The sequence below is a fragment of the Mirounga leonina genome, unplaced genomic scaffold (assembly GCF_011800145.1).
Source record: "Mirounga leonina isolate KUSES-001 unplaced genomic scaffold, KU_Mleo_1.0 Mir_115, whole genome shotgun sequence".
NCBI classification, from domain to species: Eukaryota; Metazoa; Chordata; class Mammalia; order Carnivora; family Phocidae; genus Mirounga; species Mirounga leonina.
In genome coordinates, this window is record NW_023270268.1 from 52,012,572 (window position 1) to 52,031,132 (window position 18,561).

Sequence of the window (18,561 nt, forward strand, 5' to 3'; positions counted from 1 at the left end):
GATAAGTATTGTTTCAGAATGATCTGTGAGCCCATTTAATCAAATGTTCAAACCTTTTGATATTTTTTGAGAAACCTGCCAAATTCAAAGTCTAAAATGAAATCTTTTAACCACACTCTGGAATATTCCAGAGGGCCAATGGAACATTTCAAAAGATTTGTTCTCCTTATACAAAGGGAGGTATATTACACTAATTAGGCTTGTTATGTTCAATTACATGGGAAGCATTGGCAATAAGTGATACTAAACACTCTTAAATTATATTTCTATAGTTAGGTTATTAAAATAAGTGTTTAGGGCGCCTGGGTGGCTCAGTTGGTTAAGCGACTGCCTTCGGCTCAGATCATGATCCCGGAGTCCTGGGATTGAGTCCCACATCGGGCTCCCAGCTCAGTGGGGAGTCTGCTTCTCCCTCTGACCCTCTCCCCTCTCATGCTGTTTCTCTCTCTGTGTCAAATAAATAAATAAACAAAATCTTAAAAAAAAAAAATTGTTTAGAAAATTGTATGAAATCTGATATGTCCTAGTATGTTATCTCAATGTTTTATGTGTCACAGAAACAACCAAATTTACTTGTCCACTGCATTATAATTCATTCTAATCAGCTATATCACTGTGGCCATTTTTAAGTCTTTAATCATTTACAGACACATATACTTTTACTCAGATGCTTTCACAAAAGCTTCCCTGCAGATGTGTTTCATCTTCAGTGAGACTCGTGGAAGGAACTCTGAGTACAGGTTTCTTTTGATGACCTTGATTATAAAACTGAATGGGGTAAGAATTTCTGAAACTGTGGAAAAACTAGATTCAAGCAGAACAAGAATTAGTAACATGGGACTGAATGAACTGAAGAGGATGATTATAATTTCTGTGACATTTCTGTTGTAACCATTAATGATTTTTTTTAATATTTTGGGTTTTTTTTTCAGATTTAAGGGAAAGTTTTTCTCTTATGCTATGACTTACAGCAATTTGATAAATATTTCAATTTGTTCAAAGGTATATTTTACCTTTTTCTCCCTACCTGATCTTCCCAGAATTCCTAAACTTTGAGTATTCTTATATTTTCATAACAATTTTTTATTTGCATAAGTTAAATAAAAATTTGTTCTCCTTGTAACAGGACACAATTGGAAACACTGGTTATATTACCACGATTTTCACCGGAATATTGTATTTGAGGTAGACATGAATAGACTCAGACATGGCCATACAACTTTAAGGTTGACTTTATGGAAAGTCTTGCTTACAGGGATCCAAGCAGCCTTACTAGGTGAGTAAGCATGGTCACTACATTGTGGGTACAAGAACTTCAGGATATTCTGGGGACCTCAAGAAGAGAGGAATTAACCCCAACTATAGGTATTATAGGCAAAGTCTCATGGCAAGTATTTGGCTTGGCTTCTGAACTTCAGAGGCTATTAAAAATTCAGTCAGAAGATTCCTTACAAAAAGTTCAAGCAAAGCAGATTTAAAAGAGCCTTTAGGATCAATCACTATTCTTGCTGTACTTATATAAAATAATCAGGCCAAGTTTATTATTTATTTTGCAAACAAATTAGCCTTAATCTGGCTATCTTTGGTAAAAATAAGGGTGATTATACAGAGAAAAATTTTGTTTCACTAACCCTCCTTTGTGGATATTAGATTCTAACACAGTTCATTATAAACTGGGCTAGATCCTGATTTTAGTTTCCTCCAATGCCTGGCTACAACTCTCCAAATGAATGTCTTTGATTTCTTTGCCATTCTTTTGACTTGCAATCATTTGAGAACTAAAACTGGCCTTTTTCCTAAAGCCCTGCGAACTGAATATGAACAACTTGGTGTAAAATTCAGAGAAATCACCACAACAGCTCAATCTTCATGCCTGTTGTTCTATGGGCCACTCAAAACGATCACCAGAAATACCCAAACTACAAAGAAAATCTGTCAGATCGCCATCATCACCCCTAAAAGCACCTATCTGAAGATGCTCTAACCCTGCATCTAGAAGTCCTCTCGACTAACTACCCTCAGTACTCAGAAACTGGTTTATAAATTTGATCCAGTCCTTAACCATTGTTTTTTTTATTTCCATAGAAATGCCTCTTACCTGATTATTTGAACCACAGGCTTAACTTTGAGAAGACACCTACATTACTATGTCCTGAAACGAGTTTAACTGAATTGACCTATTGTCAGAACTAAGAGATTCAACAAGAAGGAACAATCTACAGCTCAGTTTGTAATATGTGAAACTTTCAGGAAAGCTTCCGTGGTAGGGACTGTAGAGGCCAAGGGCAGGCCACCCCAAAATGTCCCCTTTGGCATATTGATTATTTTAAATAAAAGTTACTTAAGAGACAGACTATACAAGAGGGACACTCAGATCCTCTTCTGTCTTCCTGAAAGCTGGAAATAAATCTCCCATGTGAAAAGGTACTCTTTCTATACCATGAGGTAAAGAGACATCGTAACCAGAGATAGGAAATTTAAGAGCTAAGATGGTTACATAGACAACCCTGGTTACTTGTTATTAATTTACTACCTCAGTCCAGATTCTGTTTAGAATTCCTTACTAATTGAGGCTCCCAAAGTTAAGTTTTCTTTGTCCTGCCAATTCCTTATAGATTTATACTCTGTTTGTTTAAAAAGTATAAAAACTGCCTGCCTTGGTCATTTCTTTGGGTCTCAACTGCATTATTAGGCCTCTCTGGTTTTTTTTCTCCTGTTAATCTGTCTCATATCAATTAATTAAAGTCTTAGACCAGATGGAAGAACCTTGATGGGTAGAAGAAAATTTGAATTCCTCCCTACAAATGATACGAATTTTGAAAGGCAAATGATGGCCACGTTTCCTGGATCACTTCTTCTTGCCTTGGGGAGGTACTCTACTGAATTTGATTATGGTACATACTGTGTTTACTTTTATAAATTAATTTAGGGCAATACTGGGTGCAAACTGTTAGAATTTCAGTTACATCACTATTCCATTTGCAGACACTTGGCTTTATCCATGAAGCACTATATTTTTATCTATAAAATTCGAATTAAGCAATATTAAGTTAATTTTATTCAGTTTAGCACAAATTTTGCCAATGTATACAAATCTCTACAAACACAGTGAACACATTTTATATAGAAATGTAAACATTTATTTAAAAGTAGATATCAAAAAAGAATACTTGCTTGGAATGATAAATAGTAAAGTTCCTCTAAACTGATAACATTTTCCCTACAATTTGCTTTCATTGCGATATATTATCTTTTTTACATCCTAGGTAGAAGGAATTTAGCAATAGAAAATGGTTGGTTGCACTACATTCACAGTAATGAGAAATACAGAGGTGAGACCATCAATTTTTGTTTTGTTTTGCTAAACACTTATTGATCCAATTACAGCATACACTAACTTTTTTAGATTTTAGGGCTGAAACCCTGAGAAACCCGTGGAGGAAACTGTTTAGCACTGAGCAGAGTTCAGTGTATGCCTATGTTCCCAGAATTAAAGCATCTTTTAATTTTTGAGTATTGTAATTGCAGGCTTTCTCAAATATTAGACTACCTTATACCTTACCTATTTTATCAGAGTAATTATTTAGGCTATTTAGTATAGTCATTTTGTTTAGAATTTGGTATAAGCAGATCCTTTTTTCTTTTCAGAAATTAAGCTCTGTTGGTGCCACAGCTGAACCTTCCTCAGTTCCAGAGGCTTCTTCTGGCGTCTGTAGCTCTTGACAGTGGTACTTCACTTTAAGTGGTTTACCAGGGTACCAGACCAAGTGAATACGACAGGGAATGATTTCCTAGAAAATAAGAGTTCTAAAATATTATGATCTGCAGAAATTTCTGGTGAACACAGTTCTGTACTGTAGGAGTGCTGGCCATACTGACTCAGCCTCTGGCCCTCTGTCTTGTTCATGTCCGGGCAGTGACCTCCCTCAGGAACACGTTCCAGGCCCCTCGGAGGTAATGTGTGCCCTGTCCTGAATGCAGGGAGGCTTATTTTGATCACTAGTAGAGATCCCCCCAACCCCGCACAGATGGTGCCATGAGGTCTGTTAAAATATCAGACCCCTGACCGCACCACAATGGCTGCTGCACATCCCCTTGTTCTATCAGATCTGTGAATGAACAGTCTGGACTTTGCAGAGAAGAGCTGTGCAGTGCCTCGATCCCTGCCTGCCGACCCCCCTTGGCAACAAGTTACCCTGAATCAAACTCTATGTAAATGTGGAGCTGCCTGCTTTGCTTTTTGGTCTCAAGGGGCCTTCTCAGTTTGGACCATACTTTACTGCCCCCCCACCACCACCGTGTAACATACATTCCATTTTGTTTTACCTGTGTCGAGAATTCATGGAGTAGAACGGTATAATCAAAATCAACTGCATCATCATTTGTTTTCTAGAGAAAGAAAAAAAGAGTGGGTGTAATAAATAGCGTAGATTTATATTAGTTCAGAGTTTGGAAGGCTTATATCTTAAATTCCTATTTGGATGAGTGCCTTGAATCTCCTGCTGCCTCTTCAATTTGAACCTCAGTTCCTCTGGTAGAAGCCTGCATTGAGATATGAAAGTCATGGATTCTGTTTTGTCACCGAGTTAGATGAAAATCTAGTTGAATATCTTTCCATCACTTTTGCTCTCTGATAAGTATGGTTTTGGTAGAGGCTAAGTTCTGTGGGAATAGGGAGAATCTTTTGACAACCTATGGAATCTAGATACTGTCTATGCACCTCCATTTGATATGTTAGCCCTGACATATATATATATGTTTAAAAATTGGTTTTACTTATAAACTTGAAGTGTTTTTTTCAGGAGAGTGCCTTCTTATTCTGTTTTTGAAAATAGCATTTCTGGTGGAAATCATAGCAGTCCCTAGATTTTAGGCAAAAAAGGAAATCCTGAAACAAATGATGGGTTTCCAACTCCATTTGATAAACTACTTTGCTAAATACAGTTACATATTTTTTAATACAAAAACTTGGGTTATTATAATGTTTGTAAACCCTGTGCCATTTAATTAAGACCTTCCTCAATAACATTATTAAACCTTTCCATTTTTGTTTTTATAGATCCTTCCTCCTCCAGGAGGAAGCACCCTTACACCAACCCAAAAAGCAGGGTTTATTACAAAACTGCAGCAGGGGACACTGCACACTCCAGCCTGGCAAAGTAGCCCAGGCTTGGGCTGCCCTCACCAACGCAAGCTCTGCCAAGTAGTAATTATTTTTAATGTTATTCAGAAATAATCTCCTTGGCTTCTGTTCAAATTATCACAAATGCCAAATCCTTATAATCCAAATTGATGATTTACTGTTACATCTTCCAGTAACTCAGCACTCTAATCTTCCTAGAGACAGACTAGAAGTGTTTTGTTTGTGCCCTTTTATTACTCATGATCCCCACCAGAACCCGTGTGGTTTTAGTAGAGAGTAAGCAGGCTTAAATTATTAATATATACCATCCAAAGTAGACTTCCTAGTCGAATAAATAATAAGGTTGGTAAGAAGCCTTCTATAATGCACCCTTGGCGGCAGGGGGGGCCCTCTAGGCAGGGTAAGGCCTCAGGCTGATTGCTACAGGATAATTTGGGGTGCTGACAGTGTCTGGTATTGATTCTTAAGAGTTGAAACAATGCTCCACTTTTACTTTTCTCAATTCATATTAAAGGCTAAGGGTGTGAGGAAAGTCCTCATCTGTTTTTGTTTTTGTTTTTGTTTCTGTCGCCAGCACATATCTCCCTTGCCCTTGGTACAGTCCTCATGGCATTAGGAATGGCATCTATCTTCAGTTCTAAAGTGATAATTGTGCTGGTCAGTATTTTAGTCTTGTTTCTCCCAGGCCTTGTTCATTTGGAGCTATGAGTTTGTAACCCCGCCCTTCCTTACATTATTGCATTAAAAGGAGACTTTAACCCTGAGTGTAAAGAAAGTAATTCCCACTGAAAAAGCTTTTGGAAAAACTAATCTTTATACCCTTGAGCCACAGAGCACCTCCCATCACTTCCTGCTTCTGTACTGTCTTGGCTTTATCAGCCCTACTATCCTGTATCTAGTCTTGTAGAACAGTATATAGATCTGATCTTAGTGACTTTTTAAACATAGTTTCTTGTTTTGCTTGTTGCTGGTTGCTTCTTTTGCTGAAAGATCATGCAAATCCTTAGTGGCTACACAGTAGCAGAATCCAGAAATCTATGTGGATATGTGCATAATTTTCTTTAAGGAAACTCTAAATTGTATCAACTTTGAGACCAAATTTACCAATTGCTTCAGTGATTTAGATTTATGTTAATTTCAAGGACTTCATTAAGTTTCTTAATCCTCATTTAATAGGCCCTAAGAGATGAAGTGATTTGCCTTAGGTGGCCCAGCAAGCCAGTTGTATATTCAATTTTTATTTATCTAAAACCCAAATTTCACAGGGTAAAAAAAGCCAAAGCTTCTACTTAAGTGACCATACTCCCTCTGCATTTTTGTTTTCTTAACTCTACAATTACTTTTATACCAATTTTCCCACTTGTAGGTTGGGTGAGTGATATTGATGGACAGATGAGAGGCATCAAAGACTGGCTAGAACAAGACAGAAATGGAGCTGCTGTATTTGGACCATACTATGTCCTGGTGGTTGTTGGTTTGGTAATGTGTCATGTACAATTGCAAATGAAAAGAAAGCACTGACGTTAAGAGCTCCTAAGGAGTAGGAAGAAGGAACAATAGGAAGATCCCAAGCTCATCTCATTCCGTGGACACAATGAAGCAACAACTGCATGGATTGCAACTAACTCTGAAAACAACCTGAAGACTGGCAGAGATCATTGACAGCTGGTTGTAGAGAGAAGGCCACATCAGAAAGAGGTGGAGACATGGTGGAGAACCAGACCCCTGACAATGCCTAATCACAAATGGGAATGATATCACAAGCACAGAAGAGTGAGAGGATCAGACCTCACACCAGACCCCCTGGCCCTGGGGATCCACCCTGGAAAGAAGAGTCCCCATAATATTTGGCTATGAAATCAGTGGGGCTTGGCTCTGGGAGAGATGGAAGGCTACAGGAAATGAAGCCCTTCAAGAGCCAGGACACTAAATAATAAGGTCCAACACAGTGCAGAAGGAGCACTTTGCAAAACACCTGGGGTATACTTGAAGGGGATTTAGTGACTAATTTTAGGACATGTGCCAAAGGGACAGGGATCTACAGGAGATTTCTCCAGGAACAAAAGTGGTGGATGCCATTTTCTTGCCCTCCCCAGCCTAGGTAGCCAGATGCTTATGGGAGCCAGTTCTAATACTTTCCATCTACCTTGCTAGGACCCTGTGCCCACCCTGGAGTTCCCCTGCAGACCCACCATACCCAGCAGGCAACACTGGTAAGAACTGGTGCCCCTTCTAAGCGACCCCTGCCCTGGGGACAGGAGGCAGAGATAACCCTACAAACCAGCATGCCCACAGTTCTTGGGGCTGGGCCTCTTTGCTGACTGTGCAGGGAGAAGGCCCTGTACTTTGGGGTGCCCACAGCTTTTGCAATGGCTAACTGCATCCAGCCATGCTGAGGACAGGCCCTGCCCACCAGTGATCCCACAGCTGCTGTAGACAGGACCCTCAACAGCATGGAGAGCAAATCCTGCCCTGTATGCCTGCAACAGATGCGCTGAAGGCCATCTGAGGGCCAACCAGTGGCATGCCCACAGCAATCACATCTTATCAAAAACAGGAGAGTACATGCAGCCCACACAGGGGACATCCCTGGAGCACCCAGCTCTGAAGACTCGGGTGGGGGGATTGTGTACAGGACACCACAGGACTGCTTCTACACAAGGCCACTAATTTCAAGACCAGAAGACTTAGACAAAATGAGGAGACAGAGGAATATATCCCAAATGTAAGAATAAGACAAAATCACAGAAAAAGAGATCAAAGTAATGGCCATAAAGAAACTCACTGTACTTGAAGAAAGTGGATGAACTCAGTGAGAACTTCAACAAAAATGATAGAAAATATAAAAAAGAACCAGTCAGAGATGAAGAATTCAATACCTGAAATGAAAAATACCCTAAAGGGAAACAGCAGACTAGAGGAGGCAGAAGAACGGATCAGTGACCTGGAAGACCAGGTAAGGGGAAGCACCCAAGCTGAACAGCAAAAAGAAAAAAAGACTAAAAAATAAGAGTAGGTTAAGGGACCTCTGTGACCTCATCAGGCATAATTACATTGGCATCACAGGGATCCCAGAAGGAGAAGATTATGAAAATAGCTGAAAACTTCCCTAATCTGAGGAAACAGACATCCAAATCCAGAAATCACAGAGAGCCCTAAATAAGATGAACAAAGAATGTCCACACCAAGACTCATAATAATTACAATGACAAAAAGTAATGATTAAGAGAATTTTTAAGGCAGCAAGAGAAAACAAATAGTTACACACAAGGAAAACCCCATAGGCTGTCAGCTAATATTTCAGCAGGAACTTCGCAGACCAGAAGATGGTATGATGCACCGAACAGCTGAAAGGAAAAAAAAAAAAAAAAAACCACCTATAACTAAGAATACCTAACAAGGTCATCATTCAGAATTGAAGGAAAGATAGTTTCCCGGACAAACAAAAATCAAAGGATTTCATTACCACTAGCCAGCCTTACAAAAAAATGTTAAAGGGAATTCTTTAAAAAGAAAAGGTCATAACTAGGAGAAAATGATGAAAATTTCACTGGTAAAAACAAATAGTAAAGGTAATAGATTAATCACTAATAAAACCAGTATGGAAGTTAAAATGCAGAAGTAGTAAATTCAATAAAGTTAGTCAAGAGGGACGCCTGGGTGTCTCAGTCGGTTAAGCGGCTGCCTTCGGCTCAGGTCATGATCCCAGGGTCCTGGGATCGAGTCCCACATCGGGCTCCTTGCTCGGCGGGGAGCCTGCTTCTCCCTCTGCCTGCCTCTCCCCCTGCTTGTGTTCTGTCTCTCTCTCTCTGACAAATAAAATCTTAAAAAAAAAAAAAAAAAAAAAAGTTAGTCAAGAGATACTAAAAAATATGCAAAATAAGAGTAAAAATTTAGTGCTTTTAGAATGTGTTCAAACTTAAGTGACCATCAACTTAATATAGATTGCTATATATGAATACCATGGTAACCACATATCAAAAACCTGTAATAGATACACAAAATGTAGAGAGAAAGCAATTCAAGAATAACACTAAGGAAAGCCATTAAGCCACAGGGGAAGAGAGCAAGAAAAGGAAGGGACCCAGAGAACTGCAAAAATAACCAGAAAAAAAATTAACAAAATAGTAATAAGTATATGCCTATCAATAATTAAATTTAAATGCTCTAAAGGCTCCAGTCAAAAGGCAGAGGGTTACTGAATGGATAAAAAAAACAAGACCCATCTATATGCTGCCTACAAGAGACTTGCTTCACACCTAAAGACACACGCAGACTGAAACTGAAGTAATGGAAAAAGACATTGCATGCAAATGGAAGTAACAAAAAAGCCAGGGTAGCAATACTTAGACAAGATAGACTTTAAAACAAAGACTGTAGCAAGAGACAAAGAAGGGCATTACATAATGATAAATCAATTCCACAAGAGCACAGAACATTGTAAACATCTATGCGACTAATATAGGAGCACATAAATACATGAAGCAAATATTAGCAGACATAAAGGGAGAAACACAATAATAGTAGGGAACTTTAACACCCCACTTACATCAATGAATGTATCATTCAGACAGAAAATCAATTAAGGAAACAAGGTTTTATCAACATATTAGACCAGATGGGACTTAAATTTGTTGAAACCTGTTTTGTAGCCTAAAACGTGGTCTATCCTGGAGAATGTTTCATGTACGCCTTGAAAAATGTGTATTCTGCTGTTTTTGGATGGAATATACTGTGTATACAGAACAAAGCTCAAAGTCATTAGAAGGAAATAAAGATTAGACAGAAATAAGACAAAAAAAAAAAAAAAAAAACACCAAAACATAGAAAAGATCAATGAAGCCAAGACCTGGTTCTTTGAAAAGATAAAATTCATTAACCTTTAGCCAGACTCATTAACAAGGAGAGAAGACGCAAATAAAATTAGAAATGAAAGAGTAGAAATAACAACTGACACCACAGAAATACAAAGGTTTATAAGAGATAAGAAAAATTAAATGTCAAATTGGACAACCTAAATGTGTAAATTCCTAGAAAAATACAATCTCGCAAAACTGAATCAAAGAAAGAGAAATCAGAAAAGACTGATTACTAGTAACAAAATTGAATCAGTTAAAAAAAAAAAAAATCTCCCCACAAGCAAAAGTCCAGGACCAAAGGCTTCACAGATGAATTCTACCAAACATTTAAAGAAGAATTAATATGAATTCTTTTCAAACTATTAAAAAAAATAGAAGGGGAAGGAAAATTAGCAAGTTCACCTGAGTCCAGAATTACCCTGATGCCAAAACCAAAGACACTACAAGAAAACTATATGCCAATATGCCTAATAAATATAGATGTGAAAATACTCAACAAAATATTAGCAAACTAAATAGAGCAATACATTAAAAGGATCATTCATCACAATCAAGTGGGATTTATTCCAGGGATGCAAAGGTGATTCAATATTTGCAAATCAATGTGATACCTCACATTAACAAGAGGAAGGATAAAAACCATATGACCAGTTTAATAGATGCAGAGAAGATACTTAGCAAATTCAACATCTGGTCATGATAAAAAAAACTCTCAACAAAGTAGGCTTAAAGGGAATATATCTCAACATAATAAAGGCCACATATGAAAAACCCACAGCAAACATCAAACTGAATATTGAAAAACTGAAAAGTTTTTCTTTAAGATCAGGAACAAGACAAGGATATGCAGTCTCACCACTTTTATTCAACATAAAGTCATATGAAGTCCTAGCTGCAGCAGTCAGAAAAAAAATAAAAGGAAGGCATCCAACTTAGTAAGGAGGAAGCAAAACTTTATATATTTTCAGGTGACATGATACTCTATATAATAAACCCTAAAGACGCCACCAAAAAACTATTGAACTTATAAATGACTTCAGTAAATTTGCAGGATACAAAAGTAATATACAGAACTATGTTGCATTTCTACACACTAATAATGAATTAGCAGAAAGCAAAATTAAAACATTCCATCCAGTAAAAGAATAAAGTACCTAGGAATTGATTTAAACAAGGAAGTTAAAGATGTATACTCTGAAATCTACAAGATATTGATGAAAGAAGTTGAAGATGACACAAATGGAAAGGTATACCATCCTCATGAATATTGGAAGAATGAGTATCATTAAAATGTCCCTACTACCCAAAGCAATCTACAAAATCAGTGCAATCCCTATCAAAATGCCAACAGTATTTTTCATAGTAGTAGACCAAATAATCTTAAATTTTGTTTGGAACCACAAAGGACTCCAAATAGCCAAAGCAGTCTTGAGAAAGAACAAAGCTGGAAGTATCCCAATTCCAGATTTCATGATATACTACAAATCCATAGTATTTAAAACAGTATGATACTAGCACAAATATAGACAAATACATTGGTGGAATAGGATAAAGAGCCCAGAAATAAACCCACACTTATATGGTCAATCTACAACAAAGAAAGCAAGAATATACAATGGGGAAAGAGAGTCTTTTCAAGAAGTGATGCTGGGAAAACTGAATAGCTACATGCAAAAGAATGAAACCTGGATTTTTTTACACCATAAACAAAAATAAACTCAAAATGGATTAAAGAGCCAAAAATGTGAGATGTGAAATCATAAAACTACTAAAAGAAAACATAACCATCAACAAAATGAAAAGGCAACTTACTGAATGGGAGAAGATATTTCTAAATGATTTATCTAATAAGGGGTTAGTATCTAAAATATATAAAGGACTCATTCAATTCAACACCAAAACAACAACAGCAACAACAACAAAACAAAGATACCTCCAACAACCCAGTTAAAAAAATGGGCAGAGGACGTGAATAAACATTTTGCAAATAAGACCTATAGATGGCCAATGGACACATAAAAAGATGGTCAACATCACTAATCATCAGGGAAATGCAAATCAAAAGCACAATGAGACATCACCTCACACCTGTCAGAATGGCTAGTATCAAAATGACAAGTGTTGGCTAATATGTAAAGAAAAGGGAACCCTTGCACACTGTTGATAGGAATGTAAATTGGTGCAACCACTGTGGAAAACAGTATGGAAGTTCCTCAAAAAATTAAAAACAGAAATACCATAAGATCCAATAATTGCACTACCAGGTATTTACTTGAAGAATATAAAAACATTAATTTGAAAAGATGAATGTACCCCTATATTCATTACAGCATTATTTACAATAGCAAAGATATGGATTCAACCTAAACATCAATTTATAGATGAGTGGGTAATAAAGACGTGTATATATACCAGGAAGTTTTACTCAGCCATAAAAAGAATGCAATTGCCATCTGTAACAACATGGATGAGTCTAGAAGAGTACTATTTAAATAAGTCAGGCAGAGAAGGACACATACCATATGATTTCACTTATATATGGGATATAAAAAACAACAAAACAGACTCATAAAAACAGAACACACTGCTCATTGCTAGAGGGGAGGGAGGTGGGAAGGATGGGGATATAGGTGAAGAGGATTAAGTGGTACAAACTTCCAATTATAAAATAAATAAGTCACAGAAATGGAAAACAGAGCATAAGCAATATAGTCAATAATATTAAATAATGTATTATGAAGTGGTGACTATACTGTGATGAGCACTAATGTACAATCTTGTTGAATCACTACATTGTTTACCTGAAACCAATGTAATATATTATGTCAACTATACTTGAATAATAAGATAAATCAATAAAATAATTAAAAAATGTTTGAAAAAATCCATTTTTTTCCTCTGTTGTGTCTGTATTGCTGTATTCTTGCTGTGTTTTTCTCTCACATTCATTACAATTAGTTCTAAATTATCTTGACATCATTTTCTACACTGTAAACCAAGTTTCCCCTAAACTTTCAGTTAAGGTAAAAGTCTCTTGTGGATGTAATCATCTTGGTGGATAAAAGAGAGAGCCAGAAAGAGGTAGATAAAGTTTTATGTGACATCCTGACTTGAACAATCTATTGTTCAACTAGTAACAATCAATTAAATGGTAGTTTCCAGGGGCGCCTGGATGGCTCAGTCATTAAGTGTCTGCCTTCGGTTCAGGTCATGATCCCAGCGTCCTGGGATCAAGCCCCGCATCGGGTTCCCTGCTCCGCGGGAAGCCTGCTTCTCCCTCTCCCACTCCCCCTGCTTATGTTCCCTCTCTCACTGTGTCTCTCTCTGTCAAATAAATAAATAAAATCTTCAAAAAAAATTAAATAAAATAAAATAAATGGTAGTTTCCATTAAAAGCATTCTATAAAGGGAAAGTAATGTGTTCATTTTGATAATTAATAAAAACCTATATTTCTCAGGGCGCCTAGGTGGCTCAGTTGTTAAGCATCTGCCTTCGGCTCAGGTCATGATCCCAGTGTCCTGGGATCGAGCCCCACATTGGGCTCCCTGCTCCACGGGGAAGCCTGCTTCACCCTCTCTTACTCCCCCTGCTTGTGTTCCCTCTCTCGCTGTGTCTCTCTCTGTCAAAAACCTATATATCTCATCTATTTTACAAGTGGCTTTTGAACAACACACCAAACTTACTGGCATTAATAATGCTTACTTGACATGGTGTGAGGGTCAGAGACCCTGAACTCACCTCCTCCATGGATACACTGAGTCAACACCTCCATATAGAACAGTTCCTCTTAAAGAACTTTGAGAGCTGATGGAAAAGCTTTGGAATAACAAAGGATAAAGGGGTTCCAGAGAGAATAGCAGGAAAGATGGAGACACTGTAACCGTGGGAACCCCAGCCTCAAGGATGCAAAGTGCAGTGAGGCGGATGATACTGAGGGACTGGGAACAAATTTTTCTGTGCCCTGGGCCACAGAAAAACCACGGTTTAAAAGGGCAATTAGAATTTAAAGAAACTAGCCCTTGAGTGTCTTCCAAACATCAGGGAACCCCTGGAACATTCTCTGGGGTTGGAGAGGTTGGTGAGAGTCATTTATGCCCCCCCCCCACCTTGATAGTGCAGATGGGAGTACTGTCCAGCACCCTAGTTGGCTGCACCATTGCAATCCCTCTGCCCGGTTGACAGAAAAAAAAGCCATGGATTAAAAAAACAAGAGTATAAAGGAAACCGCCCTAGAGGAGCTGCAGGAATGCTCTCCAGGGTCAGAGGGACTGGCACACACTAAAGTTTATATCCCCCTTCCCCCCGCGCCTTCCACCTTGATCATGGAAGGATGGGAGCAGGGTACAGTAACCCTGGCCAGCTGACTGCCTTTACTGAGCCCAGAGCTCCTAGCCACACCAGCCCCAGCTGTCCCCCCAAACAGGCTCCCCCCAACAGCCTGAACTCCAGCCATCCCACCATGATGGCCCCAGTATAGCACATACCAGACACCTCAGGACAGCACCCACTACAGCTCCAGCCATATCACCAAGGCGACAAGGTGCAAAACACCCTGAAACATGCCAGGCCTGCACCTGCTTCGGCTCCAGATGACTTACTAGGGCACCCCTTGTGTAGAGCACCCACAGAACACACTGGCATGTGCCCCATCTTGGCTCCAGCCAGAGCACTCCCTGCATGTAGCACCCTGGGACACCCTGGCCCACACCTACCTCAATTTTAGCTGCCCTGCCCGGGTGCCCTATGCTGAGCACCCTGGGACCACCCCCTGGCTTGTACCCACTTCAGCTACAGCTGTCCTGCCAGGATGCCTTCTGTGCAGAAAGCCACTCCCCCCCACTCCAACTTGTCCCCAATTCAGCTGTAGGTGACGTGCCAGGGCACCCTCTCTGCAAAGAGCCTGGGACGTCTCCAGCCCATGCCCACTTCAGCTCCAGCCATCCCACCAGGACAACCTCAGCACAAAGGGCCTCATACCACAGTTCTAGCTGGCCAGCCAAAGTCACCAGGTACACAGTCTACACAGGGGAAGACCATATACAAGACTATCCCTTAAAGTTTAGAAGTAGCTGTTCTGACTAATTCACAGAAGCAAACACAGGAAGTCAAGCAAAATGGGAAGACAAAGGAATATACTCCAAATGAAAGAATAAGATAAAACCTCAGAAAAAGGACCAAATAAAATGGAGATAAGCATTCTATCTGATAAAGAGTTCAAAGTAATGATCATAAAGATGCTCGCCAGACTGAAGAGTGGATGAACTTAGTGAGATCTTCAACAAATAGAAAATATAAAAATAGAACAAATCATAGTTGAAGAATACAATAACTGAAATGAAAAATACACTAAAGAGAATCAACATTAGATTAGCAGATGCAGAAAAATGGATTGGTGATCTGGAAGACACAGAAATGGAAAGCATCTAAGCGAAACAGCAAAAAGAAAAAAGAAAGAATGAAAATAAAATCAGGATAGGTTAAGGGATTTCTGGGACAACATCAAGTATATTAACATTAGCATTATAGGGATTCCAGAAAAAGAAGACAGAGAATGGGGCAGAAAACTTATTTGAAGAAATAACAGGTGAAAACTTTGGTAATTTGGGGAAGGAAATGGATACCTAGTTCCAGGAAGCACAGAAAGACCAAAAACAGGACGAAGCCAAGGAGGTACATCAAAACAAATAATTAAAATATCAAAGATTAAAGATAGAGAATCTTAAAAGCAGCAGGAGAAAAGGAACTAGTTATGTCCAAAGGAAATCCCATAAGGCTTCAGCAGAAAATTTGCAAGCCAGAAGGGAATGGGATGATATATTCGAAGTCCTGGAAAAAATACCTACAACCAAGAATACTCTATCTGGCAAGGTCACCAATCAGAATTAAAGGAGAAATAAACAGTTTTCCAAACAAAAATTAAAAGAGCTAAACCACTAAACTGGCCTTACAGGAAATGCTTTTCCTTAAGTGGAAAAGAAAAGGTCATAAGAAAAAAAGAAAAGAAAAGAGAAAAAAAAGAGAAAATGTCATAAGTAGAAGAAAAAAATGAAAGGAAATATTTCATGATCAAAAGCAAACTTACAATATAGTAGACCAATCACATGTAACACTAGTATGAAGGTTAAAAGAACAGTAGTAAAATTAATTACATCAAAAAAATTAGTTAAGGGACTCATAAAATAAAAACGTAAATTATGACAACATATACATAAAATGTGGGGGGAGTAAAAATATAGTACTTTTAGAATGTGTAAGAAATAAACTGACCATCAACTAAATACAGACTGCTATATATTCAGAATATTATATACGAACTACATGGTAACCATACATGAAAAACCTATACTAGATAACAAAAAAAAAATAAAGAAAAAGGAATCCAAGCATAACAGTAAAAAAAGTTATCACAAAGGGAAAGAAAAAGACGAAGGAACAGAGAAAAAATATAAAACAACCAGTAAACAATTAACAAAATTGCAGTAAGTACATACCAATCAATAATAGCTTTAAATGTAAATGGTCTAATTGCTCCAAACAAAAGACACAGGATGAAAAAATGGATAAAAAAAAAAAAAAAGACCCATCTATATGTTGCCTATAAGAGACTCAATTCAGACCTAAAGACACATATAGACTGAAAGTGAAGGGATCAAAAAAAGATACTCCATGCAAATGGAAGGAACAAAAAAGCTAGGGTAGCAATACTTTTATCAGACAAAATAGACTTTAAAACAAAGACTGTATAGCAAGAGACAAAGAAGGGCACAACATAATGATAAAGCGATCAATCCTACAAGAGGAAATAATAATTATAAACACCTATGCAACACAGGACCATTTAAATACATTAAATATTAACAGACATAGAGGGAGAAACTGACAAATATTTAGATATAAGGTTAGAAATGCAATAACAGTTGGCCTGAGACACAACACAGAATCTGCAGTTTGAAAAGTCCCTGGGGCATATGTGAAGAACATTTATTTACTAATCCAAGAAAATGTCCTGGAGGAATAGGGATCTTCAAGAGATTTCTCCAGAAACAAAAGTGCTGGTGGGTGCCATTTCTCTTGCCCTCCCCCAGCCTAGACGGTTGGACACTTGGAAACCAGTGTTAGCACTCTCCATCTATCTTGCTAGCACGACAGGCCCTGCCCCATCCAAACACCTGCACCAGCAGGTGTCCCTCCAAAGCAGGTCTTGTCCTAACACACTCTGCAAGCAACTCTGAGCAGGGACTGGTATCACTCCAAAGTGACTCCTGCCTTGGAGAGGTGGGAGATAACCCCACAAACCTGCAAACCCACAGTTCCTGCAGCCAATCCTTTTTGTTACCTGCCCAGGGATCAAATCTTGCCATGTTGGGTGTGCCTGCAGGTGTGACAGAGAAGCAGATTGCAGAGACCTAGTCTGACTGCTGGCCCCATTCATCAATATGCCTGTAGTGGCCTCAGAGAAGCCTCTCAACAGTACAGGAACTAAATCTTGTCCATAGCTGGCAAGGCAGGACATTGTAGTTGACTGGACTGAAGGCAAAGGAGGTTCAGCCATGACACAGAGCCCTCATAAGGGACACACCTGGAGTGCCTGATTCTGGTGACCGGGGGGGGGGGGGGGCGGGGAACTGCACTACAGGGCACCAAACACGTTCTACACAAGACCACTACTTTCAAAACTAGGAGATGTAGCTCACCTCCCTTCTACAGAAACAAGCAGAGAGAGACAATGAGGGGACAGAAAAATATGTTCCAAAGGAAAGAACAACACAATCAAGGAAAAAAAGCTAAATAAAACAGAGATAAGTAATATGCCTGAAAAAGAATTTAAAGTAATGGTCATAAAGATTATTCACTGTTTTTGAGAAAGGAGTGGATAAACTCAGTGAAAACGTCAACAAAGAGATAGAAAATATAAAAAAAAGAACCAGTCAAGAGATGAAGAATTCAATGACAAAAAATAGACTAGTGGGAATCAAGAGCAGATCAGAGAATGCAGAAGAATGGATCAACATTCTGGAAGACAGGGTGGAAAGCAAACAAGCAAAACAATAAAAAGAAAAAGAACAGTGAAAAATGAGAATAGGTTAAGGGGACTAAGTGACATCATTGAGCATACTACTTGCATTAAAGGGATCCCAGAAGGAGAAGACAGGATGAAAAGAGCAAAAAAATTTATTTGAAGAAATAATAGCTGAAAACTTCCCTAATCTAGGAAAAGAACTATATCTAGATAGCAGGAAGAACACTTAATAAGATGAATCTAAGGAGGTCCCCACCAAGACACATAACTACAATGCCAAAAAGTAATGATAAAGAGAGAATTTTAAAAATAGCAAGAGAAAAGAGTTACATACAAGGGAAACCCCATAAGGCGCTCTGCTGATTTTTCAGCACAAACTTTGTGGGCCAGAAGGTGGTGGCATGATATATTCAAAGGGCTGAAAGGAAAAAATCTGCTACCAAGAATACTCTACTCAGCAATGTTATTGTTCAGAATAGGAGAGAGAGAATTTCCCAAACAAAAGTCAAAGGAGTTCATGACCACTAAACTAGCCTTA

At 38.5% G+C, this 18,561-nt stretch overlaps 1 protein-coding gene across 1 annotated transcript in view; it reads right to left on the reverse strand.

Moving 5' to 3' along the window:
• Positions 1–3,029: 3,029 nt before the first annotated feature.
• Positions 3,030–18,561, reverse strand: part of RARRES1 (retinoic acid receptor responder 1) — a 48,578-nt gene continuing 33,046 nt past the window's right edge. Inside the window, exons 5-6 of the mRNA XM_034997931.1 lie at positions 4,327–4,389; positions 3,030–3,791 (exon numbers count right to left, since the gene is read on the reverse strand). Of these exons, the coding sequence (XP_034853822.1) occupies positions 3,645–3,791; positions 4,327–4,389 (210 nt within the window). The 3' untranslated portion in view covers positions 3,030–3,644. The remainder of the gene's footprint in view (positions 3,792–4,326; positions 4,390–18,561) is intronic.